Consider the following 20071-nt stretch of genomic DNA (forward strand, 5'->3'; position numbering starts at 1 on the left):
AGGTCTTTGACAAGGTCCAAAAGGTTAAGAGCCGATGGGATCCAAGGCAAGTTGGCAAACTGGATCCAAAATTGGTTACAAATAGGAGGGAAAAAAGTGATGGTAGAAGTTTGTTTTTATAATTCAAAGCCTGTGATCAGCAGTGTACCACAGGGAACTGTGCTGTTCATTATTTACATGAATAATTTGGATCTGAATGCTGAAGGTAAAACTTTGCAGAGGACATGAAAATTGTTGATAGTGAAGAGGATGATCTCAGGCTACAGTCTGATAGTGACAAGTTGGTAAATTGGGCAGATGGAATTTACTCCCAGAAAGTGTGAAAAATGCATTTTGGGAATGTTAACAAGGAAAGGACATAGACAACGAAAGGTAGGTCCCTAGGGAGAATTGCGGAATAAAGAGACCTTGGTTCACAAGTCCTTAGATTTCCAATGGTGTCAGCACAGGTAGTCAAGATTGTGATGAAGGCATACAGGATGCTTGCCTTCATTAGCCATGAGCTAGAAAAAAGGAGCAAGGAAGTGTTGTTACAACTTTATAAAAGACTGATTAGATCATAATAGAATACTTTGTGCAGTTCTGGTCGCCTCACTATGGGAAGGACGTGATTGCGCTAGAGAGGATGCAGAGAAGATTCACCAGGATTTTGCCTGGAATGAAAAGTCTCAGTTATGAGGAAAGACTGGATCAGACTGGGTTTGTTTTCCTTGGAGCAGAGGAGGCTAAGGGGGTATCTGATTAAGGTATACTAAATTATGAGAGAGATGGGCAGAGAAGATTGTGAGAATCTCTTCCCCATGACAGATGTGTGTCTAAGACCAGAGGGAATACATTTAAGGTGAGGAGGAAGTGGTTTAGAGGAGATTGGAGAAGAAATGTCTTCACCCAGAGGGTGGCAGAAATATGTGAAGTGCTGACTGAGAGGGTGGTGAAAACAGGTTATCTCGCAACATTTAAGAAACAGCTGAATGAGTCCATAAAATGCCAGGGTATAGTATGGACCAAATGTAGGCAAATAGCATTAGTGTGGTTTAGTTTTTGTAGGTTGGCATAAACATTTGGGCCAAAGGGCCTGTTTCTGCATTGTATGATTCTATGACAGAGTTAGAAAGGTTTCTGACTGAGAACAGTGATGGTGGACTGTTAGAAAAACAGAGCTGAGTTAACAATTAAATCAGCCATAATCTTATTGAATAGCTCAAACAGCTGAACAACCTCTCCTGCTCCTTCGTCTAATGTTATTATATAAATTAAAACTTTATCTCTGCTCCACAATCCTCCATAGAAAATAGGCAAACTATTTTTCCCCAATTCTGTTAAATTTTACATCTTATTAGGAGTTCTGTAAACAAACCGGAGGCCTGTGACCAGTGGTGTGCCACAAGGATCAGTGCTGGGTTCACTGCTTTTCATCATTTATATCAATGACTTAAATGTAAATATAGTTACTAAGTTTGCAGATGACACCAGAATTGGAAGTGTAGTTGTCAGCGAAGGAGGTTACCTCAGAGTACAACGGGAAATTGATCAGGTGGGCCAAGGGGTTGAGTAGAGGCAGATGGAGTTTAATTTAGATAAATGTGAGAGGTGTTGCATTTTGGAAAGGGCAAATCAGAGGATGACTTAATGGTAAGGTCCTGGGGAGTGCTGCTGAACAAATAGACCTTGGAGTGCAGGTTCATAGCTCCTTGAAAGTGGAGTCGCAGATAGATCAGATAGTGAAGGCTGTGTTTGGTATGCTTTCCTTTATTGGACACAGCACTGAGTACAGAGGATCCTTGATTATCTGGCATTTGATTATCTGAACAAAATCGCAAGGTCCCAATGCTTGGGTCAACTGTGTTTTCCGGCATTCGATTAGCTGAGCCTGTGTCATTCGGATAATTGAGGTTCCTCTGTATAGGAGTAGGGAAGTCATGTTGTGACTGTACAGGACAGTGGCTAGGCCACTTTTGGAATACTGTGTGCAATTCTGGTCTCCTTCCTATCTGAAGGATGTTCTGAAACTTGAAATGGTTCAGAAAGGATTTACAAGGATGTTGCTAGGGTTGGAGGATTTGAGCTATAGGGAGAGACTAAATTATTTGGGCCTATTTTCCCTGGAGCATCAGAGGCTGAGGGGGCACTTTACAGAGTTTATAAATTCATGAGCAACATAGGATAGGTAAATAGACAAGGTGTTTTCCATGGGATGGGATGGGAATAGGTTTATGATGAGTGGGGAGAAATTTAAAAAGGGACCTAAGGGGAAACTTTTTCACACAAAGGGTGGTGCATATATAGAATGAAATGCCAGAGGAAGTGGTGGAGGCTGATACAATAACAACATTTAAAAGGCATCTGGTTGGGTATATGGAAAGGAAGAGTTTAGCAGGATATGGACCAAGCGCTGGCAAATGGGACTAGATTAGGTTAGAATATCTAGTCAGCATGGACGAGTTGGACCGAAGTGTCTGTTTATGTGCTGTACATGTCTATGACTTCAAGTCAGAAAAGATTTCATATATTAAAACATATTTAAAAATATACTTAGAGATTCTAGAACCAGAACTATCAATTTTAATAAAAGCATATTGCTGCGGATGCTGGAATCAGAAACCAAAAGAGAAAATGCTGGAAAATCTCAGCAGGTCTGGCAGCATCTATAAGGAGAGCAAAGAGTTGACGTTTCAAGTCTAATTGACAAAGGGTCAGTCAGACTCAAACATCAGCTCTTTTCTTTCCTTACAGATGCTGCCAGGCCTGCTGAGATTTTCCAGCATTTTCTCTCTATCAATTTTAATTATGGATTGTGATTCAATATAAAGAGAGCCAGAATTTGTTCTGAAGACTTGTGTTTTCTCCATCGCATTTTAAAAATGAATTGAATAGGTTTTAATGTCTTTTAAAAAAAAGATTGCTCTTTTTAGGATTAGAAAAGTTATGTGTCATGCTCTGTTTGATCAGGGATGGTTCACTACTGCCAGAGAGTGCAAAAAGAATTACGTGCACCATTCTTTATCACTAACATCTTTTACTAAACACAATTATTTTCAAAAGCAAAATAGTTTACACTCAATTATCCAGACTTACCGCTTGGTTTGGTCGGACACATTGGTTGGGCGATGCATTCAAAATAGTGATCTCCCGGAAAATGGCAAGGATCATGTGAACTTCTTTCTCATTCAAAGAACATTTGCAATCCTAAAGGTAAATAACTCTAGTCAGGTTTATCTTAAAGCAGGATCATACATCATTGCTAATAAATATGTTATTGTTGGTCTGAGCCCAAATGGCGATTAATATTAGCACCAGACAACAAAACTCTGGAATTCATTGACACTGGTATGGCATAACAGCACATTGCATTTCATTCTTCAGAAAGTTTGCAAGCAATTAATTTATACTGATTTAATGTTGAAACATCAGTCCATGCAAAAATCTTTAATTAATCAGAGGTAAAATCCTCTGTCACACAGTTACATGATCTGACTCTTATGTAAAAGACTAGCAAACACCTGGATTCTGCATTTATGTCAGTACTGTGTCAGTGGAGATTTATGGGTCAAAGATTTAGGCACAGCATGGTTGAACCACTAATTGAGGTAACTGTAAACAGTTGGAATAGCTTTCTCAACTGGAATAACTGCTGTATATATTAAAAAAAAGGGAGAGAGGATCAGCAAAGGCAGAGGCTAAAAGTGATTTTCCATGACTGAGGATAATAGCCCACCCACAACTATTTGGATTTGCTGGCATTGCATTTTCATTCTTTATACACCAGTTGTTACAGTTGAGTATAGGCAAATATGTTCTGCAAAGAACTTTGATGCAAGATTGTTGGCAAGATATAAATAGTTACTGATATAAGTTTCAGTTTAATTTCTGCATTAAAGGTAATCCAGGAGATGGCCAAAGTCTTAAACTTCCACCAGTCAAAACTTGAACATGGTAATGTAAATAAAAATGTGTATTTAATAATAAGAACAGATGATAATGAGTATGTTGGCAAGTACAATATCAGTTTACCTCCACCTGCCTCTCCAAAGGATCTTGTGGAGTCGATACATAAATGCAATACTGTCTTCCTCAGAACGGACAGAACCAAACCCAATTCACACCTTCTCAGGGTGGGAAAGACTATTTTTACTACAGTACAGGATTACTCTAACAATCATACTAACACTGGATCCTGTTTACAGATATGCACAATCCATTTCAATTACAGCCATGAGCAAACTATGACTGCCTGTAGAAGACACTACTGACCCAACATAAATATGACCACGTGTCCTCATTCTAGTAAAAGATACCACGGATAAGGTACACAGAAATTCACCATGACTCCTGAGACAGCACCTTTCAAACCCATGATCACTTTTATTAGAAAGGACAAGGATAGCAGATACATGAGAATATCACCATCTGCAAATTCCTCTTAAAACCAATCAGCATCCTGACTTGGGATATACCACCATTCCTTCACCTTTGTTCAGTCAAATTCCTTTAACTACCTCCCTAACAGCACTGTTGGGGGTGCTATACCAAATGAATTGCAATGGTTCAAGAGGTTAGCTCACCACCACCTTCTCAATGACAATAAATGCTAGCCCATCCAGCAAACCCCTATTCCGAGTGAATAAAGGTTTTATGCAGTACCAACCCTCATAAAACAAACAATTTATCTTCAAACATTTTCACTTTCATTCCTTTTGGCGGTTAGAACAGTATAAATGTAATGGCTACAAGAGCAGGTCAGGGCAGGAATGCTGCAGTGAGTAACTCAGTAATAGTCCCTAAAGCCTATCCACGTCCACAAGGTGCAAGTCAGGAGTATGATGGAATACTCCCCACTTGCCTGGATGAGTGCAGCTCCAACAACACTCACAAAGCTTGACACTATCTAGTACAATTGAAAACTGCTTGATTGGCACCACATCCACAAACATGCATTCCCTCTACCACTGACGTTCAGCTGCAACAATGTATATCAACTTCAAGATGGACTGTAGAAATTCATGAAAGATCCTTAGACAGCACCTTTCAAACCCATGAACATTAACATCTAAAAGGACAAGGGCACCACCAATCTGCTGTTTACTCTCCAAGCCACTCACCATCTTGACTTGGAAATACAACACTGCCCCCTCAGTGACCCTGGGTCAAAATCCTTGAACACCCTTTGTAATAGCATTGAGGATTTACTTACAGCATTTGAACTTCAGTGGTTCAACAATGCAGCTCACCATCAGCTTCTCAACGGCAACTACGCAAAAGCAATATCCAGCCCGTGACACTGATACCCCACAAGTGAATTTTAAAAATCTTAAATATGATCATAGCATCGTGGGTGTCGGAATGGAATGCACAGGTTTACTATTGCTATCTTGCCATGCCATTTTACTGTAAACAAAAAGCCAGGAAGCTTGTCATGATGGTAAGTGGTCCTCAGTCATGTTGAAAGAGATAACCTTAGGTCAGGAAATTCAGCATAGCAAGTCAAATGCAGCCACTGATACCAGTCCAGTTCAGCCAATGAGATGCTCAAAGAGGTCAAAGTCATGATGCCTCCTCTTAAGGGACGAGGACGGGTTTGGAGGGATATGGCCGGGTGCTGGCAGGTGGGACTAGATTGGGTTGGGATATCTGGTCGACATGGACGGGTTGGACCGAAAGGTCTGTTTCCATGCTGTACATCTCTGTCACTCTATGTGACTTGACTCGTTCTGCTGTATTCTGGGCAGTTTTGTCCTGGAATGAGAGAAAGGTAGATATTAAGGGAGATGAAAGTCAGTGGTACAGCTGTTATTTTTGGTGCAGGTTGGGAGGTGTTCCAAGCAGATGAGTAGGAAATGCAGAGGGTGTGCAGATTAATGCCGTCAGAGTTGGTGTGACGCAGGATTAATGCCATTGGGGTTGGTATGGCTGACAGCAAGATGTAGCAAGAGAGGAAAGCATGAGCTTTTGTGGGAAATGGGTACAGTAGCAGAGATACAATGTGAGATATTAGAAAGAAGATGGTAGCACTTGCATTGCTGGAGTGGTGGAGGTCAGTGATCTTCCTCCTACAATACTGGGCATTCGTCCAGGAGGTGGATCCATACCTCCAACCAGGTTTATATGACCTGGTGGCTGGTGGTCATGAACGTGTCTGCTAGTACTGGGTGGGGGTGGTGGAATGGCTGAGATGAGATGACTGATGCATATGTTAGGAACTATGCAGAACAGCTTTAGACTAACAATGCTTAGCCAATTGCACCAAGGCCTTTTAAACATGGTGTTGCCATCAGCGATGGCAGTTAAGACATGTTGTTCTGGGAATGGCAGGTGCTAGGATGGAGTCAGAATTGTGTGAGAGAGGTACCATAGGGAGCACCATATTGGATAGTTAATGAAGTGAGTTTGGTAAGTTACAATGAGAAAACACACTGCGCCTCGCAGAGAGCGCCATTCCATGAAACTCAACAAAACTGATACTTCACCAAAAAATACGAATCAGCTCTAAGAGACATAGATTTTCTCTGTGCAGAGTTTATCAACTAAACCAGACCAGAAGTTCCTCTTTTATATACCCAGATATCAATTAATCAATTAACAGTCATTGCTTGCTTATCTTAAAACTACTTATGTATTAACAGCAAGTTCAACAGATCTGATTGTGATATTGTGGCTCATTGGTAATGTTCCTACCTCTGGGTCGGAAGGCCCAAGTTCATGTCCCACCTGGCCCAGACATGTGTTATAATATGTCTAAAAGGAATGACTAAAAATATCCAAATTCAAAGAGATCTAGTGAAACAGCGAGTCTTCTATACCTTTTCAAAGATATGCCTTAACATCATTAAATGACTTAATCCAAGAACATATGCAATCTAACACTGAGAGTTGACATTATGTGACAGTAAAGCTCATTGCAACTTGATGAATCAATCATCTATAGCATCTGATGGATTTCTGGCTAGAAACTTTGATACCCCAGCATAAACCGCTATATTGTGAGCCAGTCAAGTAAAAACTACCTTACCATTGTTAAAGGATCAGTATCAGATGAGCAATTCCTTCACGTATAGTAAAATTAAAAGTAGCAAGATAGCAAACCAGTGTGTTCCAACACTTTAAAATATTTTTTTCAATTACTTATCTATAAAAGCATTTTTCAAATTACATTGTGGGATACTCTTTTTGAAGTCTTCTGTTATTTTAGTGGAGTCAGTAACCAATTAACTTTTTAATTGGTTAATGCCTCCAATATAATGTAAGTCAGGGAAATATCAGCATCTGTACATTACTAACCTACAGTACATTTTCAAGATGATAGGAATGAGCTTGAAGTGAAAAAAAAAACAAACAACTAAGTTCCCACATTTATTAAAGAATCTCATAATAGGTAACTAGCTATGTGTGCTACTCATTTGTTAAGTTCATTTGATTGAAAGCAAAATTTGGCGCTGGCTTCATAGTGCATCTTGTGTTCAAATGATCCAACACACCTTGTGAGCTTCAGCTATATTTTTAGTCTTGCATTCAAGAACAGCCTTGCCAACCGCATCACGAATAAGTCTATAATTTTCACCATACACAAGGTAACGATCAATTTGTCCAGGATTATCTCTCTGAAATCAAGAACAGAACAGAAGACAATCACTTTTGACCAACATTATAATATTTCTCTGCATTCCTGTACTGGCTAATGTTACCATGAAGGTCCCGCCTTTTCAACCTTTCCTGAAACATGGAGACCCCCAGGTTAAACTAACCACCAGTTGTGGCTCTCTAATGAGAGCAGCCATATTGTCTGCTAGGATGATGGCAACTTTACTATTTCTCCATATTTTATTTACTATTTCTACTTTTTTTCTGTCCAATGCCCTTACTCTAACAGCCACAGGTTGTTTCATGATACGTTTCGATGGTAACTTATCGTTTTTGAACCTCATTCAGGTGACTTTCTGCTATGTGTAGCCATAAGTCATTAGCAGGTTATTTGATTCTGATAGCAAAGCCTTATCGTTTCTCTTTCTTGGCATCCACAGATAGGCACTTTCCAATAGAAACAGGGAAGATCACTTCCTGGCTCTAAAGCAACAGCGTCCATCATTTTAAATATCCCACTGTACCCACATACTACAGTAAGAAAAATTTGCAATTATGGAAAGCCTTTCTATCTTCAAGATACTTTAAAGAGTTTCATGGCTCAGAAAAGACTCAAAATACAGTTATTAGGAATATGTACAGGAAAGGTCTGATTAAGAATGGCAAGCTCCATTTTGAGTTTAAGGCAGTATTCAGTATTTGTTGCAACAGGCAATATTTGAGGACTATCCCAGGAAAGCTCATCACCAAAAGGATGTGAATAATATAAAACAGTCTTGTGAACTATTTATGCTCCTGCATATATATCCATGTGTTCACCATTTCTGTCCAAATAAGTGTAACGTTTATTATGAGACAATCTTCAGGTATGTCAATCTGAACTGAATTAGTTCAACCAAAAGTATAGTTATAGAGTAGGTATGATATATTAACTTTTAACCTGAGGATAAAGGTGAGACTATTATAAGGAAATTAAGTAATGTTGTGGTTCTGTTCGCCGAGCTGGGAGTTTTTCTTGCAAACGTTTCGTCCCCTTTCTAGGTGACATCTTCAGTGCTTGGGAGCCTCCAGTGAAGCGCTTCTGTGCTGATTCCTCCAGCATTTATACTGGTTTGAATCTGCCACTTCCGGTTGTCAGTAGCTGTCCGTTGCAGTGGCCGGTATATAGGGTCTAGGTCGATGTGTCTGTTGATCGAATTCGTGGATGAGTGCCATGCTTCTAGGAATTCCCTGGCTGTTCTCTGTTTGGCCTGTCCTATAATAGTGGTGTTGTCCTAATCGAATTCATGTTGTTTGTCATCTGAGTGTATGGCTACTAGGGATAGCTGGTGTGTCATTTCGTGGCCAGTTGGTGTTCATGGATGCGGGTTGTTAGCTGTCTTCCTGTTTGTCCTATGTAGTGTTTTGTGCAGTCCTTGCATGGGATTTTGTAAACTACGTTGGTTTTGCTGCTGCTGGGTATCAGGTCCTTTGTCCTGGTGAGTTGTTGTCTGAGAGTGGCTGTTGGTTTGTGTGCTGTTATGAGTCCTAATGGTCGCAGCAGTCTGGCTGTCAGTTCAGAAGTGCTCCTGATGTATGGGAGTGTGGCCAGTCCTTTGGGTTGTGGTATGTCCTCATTTCGTTGTCTTTCCCTGAGGCATCTGTTGATGAAATTGACCACGAAGATATACAGAAAAGCCACACACACAGACCAAGTCCTGAACTATGAAAGCAACCACCCCAACACACACAAACGAAGTTGCCTCAAGACATTATTCAAAAGGGCCACAACACACTGCAGCACACCTGAACTACAAAAAGAGGAAGAAGAACACCTATACAAGGTATTCAACAAAAACAGATACCCGCGCAATTTCATCAACAGATGCCTCAGGGAAAGACAACGAAATGAGGACATGCCACAACCCAAAGGACTGGCCACACTCCCATACATCAGGAGCACTTCTGAACTGATAGCCAGACTGCTGCGACCACTAGGACTCATAACAGCACACAAACCAACAGCCACTCTCAGACAACAACTCACCAGGACAAAGGACCCGATACCCAGCAGCAGCAAAACCAACGTAGTTTACAAAATCCCATGCAAGGACTGCACAAAACACTACATAGGACAAACAGGAAGACAGCTAACAACCCGCATCCATGAACACCAACTGGCCACGAAACGACATGACCAGCTATCCCATGTAGCCATACACTCAGATGATAAACAACATGAATTCGATTAGGACAACACCACTATTATAGGACAGGCCAAAAAGAGAACTGCCAGGGAATTCCTAGAAGCATGGCACTCATCCACGAATTCGATCAACAGACACATTGACCTAGACTCTATATACCGGCCACTGCAGCGGACAGCTACTGACAACCGGGAGTGGCAGATTCAAACCAGTATAAATGCCAAAGGAATCAGCACAGAAGCACTTCACAGGAGGCTCCCAAGCACTGAAGATGTCACCTAGAAAGGGGACGAAACGTTTGCAAGAAAAACTCCCAGCTCGGCGAACAGAACCACAACAACGAGCACCCGAGCTACAAATCTTCTCAGAGAAATTAAGTAATACCTAGAAAGCTAACTGTATTGTGTCCAAACTCAGCATTTGTAACATGAGGTGTCCAGCAGCTTTCGCATTTGTGCTACTGGAGAGGGAGCTGAAGGCCTTATGATATTATCACTAAACTATTAATCCTGAGACGCAGATCTGGGGACCAGGGTTTAAACCCTGTCATGGCAAATGGTAGAATTTTAAGTCAACAAAAAAAAAATTAAAATCAATAAAAAGCTGGAATTAAGAGTCTAATGATGATCATGAATCATTATCAAAACATTCATCTGATTTGCTAAAATCATACAGTCACACAGCACGGAAAAAGACTCTTTGGTCCCAAACAATCTGCCGTCCTTATTTGGTCTGGCCATCTTGTGACTCTACATCACAGAACTAGGGATAGACAATAAATGTTGGCATAGGCGAAAGTGAGGACTGCAGATGCTGGAGATTAGAGTTGAGAATGTGATGCTGGAAAAGCACAGGTCAGACAGCATCTGAGGAGCAGGAGAATCAATGTTTTGGACAAGACCCCTTCATCAGGAATGAGGCTTGTGTACCGAGGGGGTGGAGAGATTATTGGGAGCGGGTGAGTCTTGGGGAAGGTAGCTGTGAATGCAATAGATAGATGGAGGTGGTAGGTTGGAGAGGAGTGAGGAGCGGATAGGTGGGAAGGAAGATGGACATGTACTCAATGCAGTGACTACTGAAGAACCACTTGCTGTCTCCACAGGAATTCTGCCAATGTTAGGAGTGTAATCGGATTCATGGAGAGACTGCCAGATGAGAGTTTTGAATTGATGCGTTATGGTCTAATACTCCTTTTTAAAAATATTCTAGACTTTCAGAGAATTTATTCAACATTATCTTCTCTATGGCCCTCTGAAAATAATTTGTAGTTTTGATAATTCATTTGGATATTACTGAACACAAATCAGTGATACCTACAACATTAATATAATTTCTTAGCAATATGTTGCCCAATAAGTATTACTAGTATTCACAACTAAACTTTCAGGAATTTGTATTTTTGTGAATTATGAACTAAGATAGCGATTATACAATCTTGACAAAATAATCATTGACTCAAGAAATTAAAAGATTACTGGTTTGCACCTGTTGAACAATTTGCTCTGGAAATAGCCATGCAAATTGATCATCCATTAAAAGCTGCTGAACAAACTCCATTCCACCTAGACTGCATAGCTTTCGCACAAGGTAAATCCGGAACCAATCATTTTTGCATTTAGGAAGCATGTCCTTTAACCTGTGCAGAAATTTCTTCTTTGCATCAACGTATCCGATCTCCTTCGCTGAAATTATGAATTAACAAACATAAATGTATAAAATGAGTCAGCATATACAAAAGTATTTACACTTGCAAATCATTTTCAATTCTAGGTTATACTCCAATGAAGTAAAAATACAGTATTGAACAGTCATATTTACACAAGTCTGGACAATGAGTATCAGTAAATTATTTACCATAAAGGCAATGAGAAGTGTCTATTAAGACTAACACACCACTCTTCTAACTAATTAACATTAATCTTTTATGACATTGCTTATTCTGCTGATAACAAATAAACTTCCTGGTCTCATTTGGTTATTTTGTTGTGCAATCCAGTTGGACAAAGATGAAAGGATAACAGAGAAAATACTAAACAAACATTATTTAAATCAAAAACGAACATTACCAAATGTGTCACATGATTCACACAGAAGTTGAGAAGCCATATCAAAACAAAGTCGGATTCTGGCAATTAGCTGTAAGGATTCTATTGTAGTCTGTGAACTCTTGTAAGGGAAGAGCTTTTGAAGGAAATCCCCTTCCTGGACCAGATAAGCAACTTTCTCTTGTACTGTGCAAAACTGGGATTTTTCGTATATAGAATCCTGAAGAAAGTGGGAGAAGATAGTTAATAGTTTCTAAAATCCTGGATTATTTAGTCTGAGACTTAGTCATGGGGCTGTCCTGCTGTGATGCCATTTCTTCAATTAGTATTTAGGTCAAGTGAATGTATGTCTTAATTGTCTGAAGAAGAATGGAAGAAAAACTTGTTTTTAAGGGCCATCTTTTGTGAGATCAGAACATTCCAAAATCCTTGAAAGGCAACATATTACATCAGAGGTAGTTACTGATGTTATGCAGGAAACAGAATCAACAAATTGCATGCAGCAAGGTTCCACAAATAGTTTTAACAATAAACCAATGTTTTATTTTATTTACTGATAGAAAGATAACTATTGAGTGTGCACTTTTCTGTTCATCAAAATATTGCTGTCAGACCTTTTTATGTCCACCCAAGGCGCCTTGGGTGGATATAAAGGCCCAATGTCTGGACCTTGGTTTAATGTCTCAACTCAAAGATGGCTGAAATGTCACACTAGGTTATGTAAATATAACTTTGATTGTAATTTGAATTCAAAACTCTCTAAGTCAAAGACAACAGTGCTATTGACCTAATTTATCAGCAAATAATCTAAACATCCAGAGTTACATCATCGACCTTCAATTACAGCATCATTATAAAACTGAAAGTCTTATATTTGTTACAGCTGAAGAATTAGAAGTGTATTTTTGAATATTTAGCAATAAATAATCTGATTTATGATCTAAGATGCTTATATCTTTAACACCAGTGAGTGAAAACAACTTTACCTCCAAACAATTCAAAAACAGCGCATAGAATTCAGTCCGATCTTTCTGATCGAGAATCTTTGATTTTTGAACTGCAGAAAGATACTGTTGTAAGTGATCCTTAATATCATCAAAACTGGAAAGAGAACATTTACTTCAGTTATTGTGTCATTAAAAAGGCAGAATACACTGGTAAAATGCAGGGAAAAATTTTAAACATTACCCTAATGGATGTGATTGATAATTATGACTTTTTTAAAAAAGATCACAAGAAACAGATGTAGGCAAGCCTGCTCCACCATTCAATAAAATAAATGAAGCTTTAACTCCATTTTCCTGCCTGTCTCCATAATCCTTGACTCAGTGCTGGATCAAAAATCTGTTCAACTCAGGGCTCGAATATTTGCAACAACAACCTCCACTGAATTTGTTTCCAAACAGAACAAAGATTAACATGAAATGCATTCTAATCTCCATTTTTATTTTTACACTTTATCTCCTGGATCTGGATTACTCGATCAGTGGAAATACCCTCTTAGAATCAACTCTGTCAAACTGCCTCATAATCTTATGTTTCAATAAGCTCACCTCTCATTCTCCTAAACTCCAATGAATATTTGGTAATATTTCCACATGAGAGAACTCTTAAATCCCAGGAATCAGCCTAATGAACTGCCTTCAATGTAGTATATTGCTCGTTAAAGCGATGAGCCCAAAGCAATGCACAGTATTCCAGTGGTGCTTTCACCAATATCCTGCATAATTGTAGCAAGGCTTCCCAACTTTTATATTCTACCTCTCTTTGAATAAAGACCAACAATCCATTTGCCTTCATAATCATTTATTGTATTTTTTTTAAAAATTGATTCATGGGATGAAAGTGTCACCGCCAGTCATCATTGGACTCTTAATTCCAGATATTTATTGAATTACAGGCAGGTAGGACTAGTTTTAGTTTAGGAATGATGGTCAGCATGGACTGTTGGACTGAAGGGTCTATTTCTGCACTGTATGACTCTATAATCCAAATGCCACCATTTACTGTGGCGGGATTCGAACCAGGGTTGCCAGAATATTGCCTGCACTTCTGAATTAACAGTCCAGTGATAATAACACTTGGCCATCGCCTCCCCCTGCATTCTAAGATTTTGTGATTCATATACAAAGAAATCCAGATTTAAACTGCAATGTTCTAAAGCAATGTTCTTTTAAAAATATTCTGATTTGGGCTTGAATACATTAGTCCCTACATCTTAGTAATTACTATAGAATGCAGATAGTTGAGATGCCAGCATTGACCCTTGTGACATTCCTTTAGTTACAGTATGCTAACCTAAAAGTGACCCATTTATCTTGACACTATTTCCTGCTAATTAACTAATCACTTATCCACGTTAATATGTCACCCCAGCACCTTACACTCTTATTTTACAGATAACTCTTTTTTTAAGAGATTGTCTCATAGGATGTGATTAACACTGGCTAGACAGCAGGTGTCGACCATCCCTAACTGTCCTTGAGCTGAGTGGCTTGTTAAACCATATCAGGGAAACATAAGAGTTAACATTGTTTCGAGTCTGGAGATACAGGTCGGCTATTTTAACAAATGCCTTTTCATAACCCAAATACACTATACCTTAGTACCCTTTATCCTCCCTATTTACTACATTCTCAAAAAACTCAAACAGATCTGCCAAACATGATTTCCCTTTCACAAAACTGACTCTGTCTCATTGTATTGAGAGTTTCAAAATTTCTTGCTCCTACATTCTCATTTTCTCAAAAACAGATGTTAGCTGGCCTATGGCTTCCTGCGTCTACCCTTTCTGAAATCAGCATTCTTCCTACAATTTTTCAATTCGTCAGGACTTTTCCAGAATTGGCACAATTTTGGAAGATCATCACCAATGGATCCACCATCTCTGGTGCCACCACATTTACGATCCTGGGATGCCAGCTATCAGGCCATGGGGCTGGTCAACCTTTGATCCCATTACTTTCCCACTACTACTTTGCTTGTTATCATGATCGATTCAGTTCCACCCTCCTTTTTATATCTTGATTCTCAACTATCTTTGGAATGCTTTTCATGTCTTCGACTGTGAAGAACATGTGTAAAGCCATTTCCTTGTCTACCATTACTAATCCCCAAGTTTCACTATCCAGGAGATCACTTCAGCTCCTTCAGAGAAACTGGTCAAATCTTGGAAATAATACTAAAATAAATTCATAGGATCTGATAAAACTTGCATGAAAATTCTCAGAAGTTGACAAGTTAAAACTGACAATCAACCCTGCAGGATGCCATCAATGAAATCAGGAGGAATGACAAACTTTTAGGAAATCTGTATTTGGGGGAGTAAACAAACCATGCAGTTTCATACATGTCCATTAAACTGTGAACAGAACTTTAACTGCTATAGAACAATTAGGAGATGAATAATAACTGTACAGACTCTCTGATCAACTAAGAGAAAGTGAGGACTGCAGATGCCGGAGATCAGATTGAGAGTATGGTGATGGAAAAGCTCAGCAGGTCAGGGAGCAACCAAAGAGCAGGAGAATCAACGTTTTGGGTAAAAGCCAGATTCCTGATGAAGGGCTATTGGCCGAAATGTTGATTCTCCTGCTCCTTGGATGCTGCCTGACTTGCTGTGCTTTTCCAGCACCACATTCTAAACTTTCTGATCTGTCCACTCTACTTTTACAGTCAGAGTTATACAGCATAGAAACATGCCATTGTCCCAAATTGCCCCTGCCAACCAAGATTCCTAAATTGAACTAGCCTCATTTCTTGTATTTGGCCCATATTCCTCTAAACCTTTTCTGTCCATGTACCTTGTCTTTTAAATGTTGTAACTGAACCCACCTCTACCACTTCCTCCGGCAGCTTGTTCCATATAGTTACCACTGTGCACGTGAAAAAGTTGCCCCTCAGGTCCCTTTTAAATCTTTCCCCTCTAGTTTTGGACTTCCCTATGGTCTGGGGAAAAGGTCTCTGCCTATCCAGACTCTTTTACAACTCAAACCTTTGAGTCTCGGTAAGATCCTTCTAAATCTTTTTTGCACCCTTTCTAGTTTAGTAACATCGTTCCTACAGCAGGGCTAACTCTGCACAGCACACCAAATTTGTATGCAGTTTGCTTTCGATTAAAACAAAAATCAGCACCTGCTCTCTTCTATGTTAAGAGAGAGACTTTCCCTAAAGATAATGCATGTACCAGCTCTGCTGAAACACACTGATAGCTGAATCCTGCTATTCATTGAACAGGTGCTGACTACCAAGAGAAATAAGTGTGCAGATTTGTATCAGTAACATCAAGACATGAGAATTGTATGCTGAGATATTTAACCCATCCATTAAAAACTAACATTCCCAGTTAAGACTGTACATGGAAGCATGTGGCTGCAGCTAATTTCCTAAATCCCTTTTCACTGTTCACATTTCATATAAACTCCATTTGGAATTAAGGACCACGATGAGAATAATGACAGAAAGCTCAATTAATGTACAACACTACTCCTATTTCATAATTGTCCCTGGATTCACAACATAGATAACATCTAGAGAAAAATGCTACGGCTCTTCAACCTATCATTAGATAATACCTGTACTTTAATAGCAGCTTAAGTACTATGGAACGGACAACTGGATTTCGATCAACTGAGTCATCAAACGGTGAAAGGGTTCTGGTATGATACTGACGATCTAAAGAAAAACACAAAACAACAATCTGATGTAAAAGGAAAAGTACGTTAACAATGACATGTTTGAGATAGAAACAAGACATGTATGCTTTATAATGCTGATGGTAAGATGGTCCCATATTATGCAATTAGAGCATTTGCTTCGCAGGGAGTTGACTTATGGTTGGAATTGAAAGTTTTAGCAGCTTCTACCAGGCCAGCGAACCACCTAGATAAACTGACAGCTTTATTTCATCAAGGAGGAACTAATGTACAATTAAAAAGATTCTACAGCCAATATGACAGCATCTCTTAAACAATGACTTTGAACAGTAAGCTGTCCAAAGGACAACATTACTTACTTAGATCACTTACAGTGTGGAAACAGACCCTTCAGCCCAACAAGTCCACACCGACCCGCCGAAGCGCAACCCCACCCAGACCCATTCCCCTACATTTACCCCTTCACCTAACACTACGGGCAATTTAGCACGGCGAATTCACCTAGCCAGCACATTTTTGGACTGTGGGAGGAAACGGGAGCACCAGGAGGAAACCCATGCAGGCACGGGGAGAATGTGCAAACTCCACACAGTCAGTCGTCTACGGCGGAAATTGAACCCGGGTCTCTGGCGCTGTGAGGCAACAGTGCTAACCACTGTGCCACCGTGCCTCCCACACAGTCAAGAAAAACATTACCCAAAATATCAAATTTAATACAAAGTTCTCATTGGAAAAAGAACAGGTGTTTTTCTGTGCACTTGTATTTTGTATTTGCAACACATCATTCTCATGACTATTTTGAAATGAACTGATAGTGTTACCACTGTCTTTATCACAGTCATTATCAGAGGGTTTTCCGAACTCACACCATTACTTGGTTATCTGTTGCTCCACGATCTCTTATTTGTGAATTCTGAGTCATTGCTGGGTAATATTTTCATTTTGGATACATACTGTCAGTTTTCAGTATTTCTAAATCAAGTAAAGCACATGAATCTACGGGAAAGCTGTCTACACTAACTTAACAATGCATGCTGCTTGAATTTCATACATTCACCTATTACTATCGTAATCTTCAAATTCTCAAGCCATCAAATCTTTGGATCTCTGAATTAAAAATATAAATTTAGAACTAAATTAAGGGCAGATTTGTGCTATATTCTCAAAATGAGTACAAATTCTACTCAAACTGTTCAAATAAATTGCAAATAGGATCCTTCACATAAGTCAATATTCTTCATCAAATTTTCTGTTATCATGAATTAACAGTTACAATGATTATGATATGAAAGGGTGTGAAATGACATGAAGGTTTAATGTGTATGGACCATATAGAGCAGGAAGATTTGCAGTTTCATTCATTGACTCAGCCAAGGTAACATGAGGGAAAAGGATATGACTGACTGTTGGATCCCTGTGTTAAAGCCAAAGAGTTGGATTAACATCTTGAGTACTGTTCAATGGTGCAAGCTGTTGTGGGAATACAGAGAATTGCTAGGATCAAATTGACCTGCAATCTACTAGGGAGTGAAAAGCCAGCTAACATCCAACGAGATCAGTCAGCAGGAAAACTAAATAAAATTATCAAAACTTACAGGATAGAAAGAGTACATTTAGAAAACAGCAGCTGGGCGAGTTAAAAACAGCTGACTGACATAAATACACTATCCAGCTTCTGGTTGGTGGTCTTTTAAGTTACAACTCTTCAAATGTTCAAACAAGGGCTTCTGTCTCGACCATCCCTAAAACTGTCTGGGTGAAACATTTTGGTTGAACTTGCCCTCTAATCCTTGTAGCGTTAGTTTAAATCACTTTGTGTTAAGTTACTGGCTTCAAGCAAACAGAACTAGGCTCTTCCTATCCATTCTGTTCAGCCTGCTGTAATTTTATACAGTTCAATTAAATATCTCCTCAGCTTTGCTATTCCAAAGAAAACAACTCCAGCCTAACTGCTGTCTAGCTAAGATCCATTAGTTTAGCCACGATTCTCAAACATGACCCTGTACGCTCTCATTCTTCATGCTTCTGGATCATTTGTCCAGAATTACCACTAACACACCTAATAATACTACTGTTTGTAGATATAGTTTTCAGTCAAACAAGAAAATCCATTAGTAAGGGTGGGATTATTGGACAAGACTTTAAAAAAAAAGCTGTGTATTTTTCTTGACATCTCAGCACTTTATTGCCATCATTTACTATTGGAGCAAAATCACTATAGTAATATGCACAAATTCCAATAGATATTCATTTGATCATCAGTTTTAGAGATGTTGATTGAGGGATAAATATTGGCCAGGGCACCAGGAATAACTCCTTCAGCCACTTGGATATAGTGCCATGGGATCTTTTATAATCAACTGAGAACGTAGGCAAGCTTAACACCTCAATCAAAAGGCAGCACTTTGAACACCACAGCAATCAGTCTGTACTGCAGAGGACTGTCAGCATTTGTGCTCAAGCACTGGAATGGGACTTGAACCCAGAACTTCGGTGGCACAGTGCTTTACTGGTTAACACAGCTGCCTCACAGTGCCAGGGACCTGGGTTTGATTTCACTCTCAGTTGACAATGTATTCGAAGTTTGTACATACTCTCCATGTCTGCGTGGGTTTCTTCTGGGTGCCACAGCTTCCTTCAAAAGTCCAAAGATGTGCAAGTTAGGTGGATTGCCCATGCTAAACGCCCACACTGTCTGGGGATGTGCAGGCTAGGTGGACTAGCTATGCAAAATGCAGGGTTACAGAAATAGAATAGGGTGTGGGTTTGGGTCGGACACTCTTTGGAGGGTCTGTGTGGACTCGATGGGCTGAATGGCCACTTCCACATTGTAGGAACTCCATGATTCTGAGGGTGCTACCAAGTAAACCACTACCGAGATACTGAAAGACACCTGAAGAATCTAACTCCAAATAAATCAATATCATCAGAAGGGAAACGTAGATTGAGAGGGAGAAAATCTGGATACCAAAAATGCTTTATCTCCAACTCACCAAGAAACAATATGGAAAATAAGCACTTCTCATAGAAAGTATTACCTTTGCCCATGATCTTGATAGACACCTCCTTTTCAGTAACCAATTGTGAGAGAAGGTCAGTAACAACTTCTTTTGTTGGCGGTGAATTATCTTTGAAGCAGACCATGGAAACCAGAGCTATGAAAAATGCATCACATCTCTTACGAAAAATGGCATTTTTTTCAACAGCTTCTCTGTGAAAGACAAGAGAAGACATGAATAAAAAGTGATGGGAACATACAGCTGAATATACAAGCATCTACGCAAAATGTTTTTCTTAATGATCTAGTCCCTGGTGTACAGGATACAAAGTTTATAGATGATTAAAAAATTATAAGCATTGTAAACTGTGATGAACATAGTGGAGATCCTCAAAAGGGCACAGACAATTTGTTGTCAGCTGGCGGATAATATCAATGAGGAGAAATGTAAAGTGTCAGTTTGACAACATGGAGAATCATTCTAAATATAAAAAGCACAATTCCCCAAGAATTGCAAGAGAGTTAACAATTAATTAACAAGAGCAAGGAAGTCATGTTGAACTTGCATATGTTACTTAAACTAGTCTGGTCTCAGCTGGAGTATGGATTCCA

General features: G+C 39.4%; 1 protein-coding gene across 1 annotated transcript in view; it reads right to left on the reverse strand.

The window, feature by feature from the left end:
* The window catches only part of rnf213a (ring finger protein 213a), a 168369-nt gene that overhangs the window by 31168 nt on the left and 117130 nt on the right, over nt 1-20071 (reverse strand). Inside the window, exons 41-47 of the mRNA XM_060844830.1 lie at nt 19500-19672; nt 16381-16480; nt 12793-12907; nt 11828-12026; nt 11247-11443; nt 7473-7595; nt 3076-3186 (exon numbers count right to left, since the gene is read on the reverse strand). Coding sequence (XP_060700813.1) covers nt 3076-3186; nt 7473-7595; nt 11247-11443; nt 11828-12026; nt 12793-12907; nt 16381-16480; nt 19500-19672 — 1018 coding nt within the window. The remainder of the gene's footprint in view (nt 1-3075; nt 3187-7472; nt 7596-11246; nt 11444-11827; nt 12027-12792; nt 12908-16380; nt 16481-19499; nt 19673-20071) is intronic.

This window comes from Hemiscyllium ocellatum, chromosome 25 (genome assembly GCF_020745735.1).
Source record: "Hemiscyllium ocellatum isolate sHemOce1 chromosome 25, sHemOce1.pat.X.cur, whole genome shotgun sequence".
Classification (NCBI taxonomy): domain Eukaryota; kingdom Metazoa; phylum Chordata; class Chondrichthyes; order Orectolobiformes; family Hemiscylliidae; genus Hemiscyllium; species Hemiscyllium ocellatum.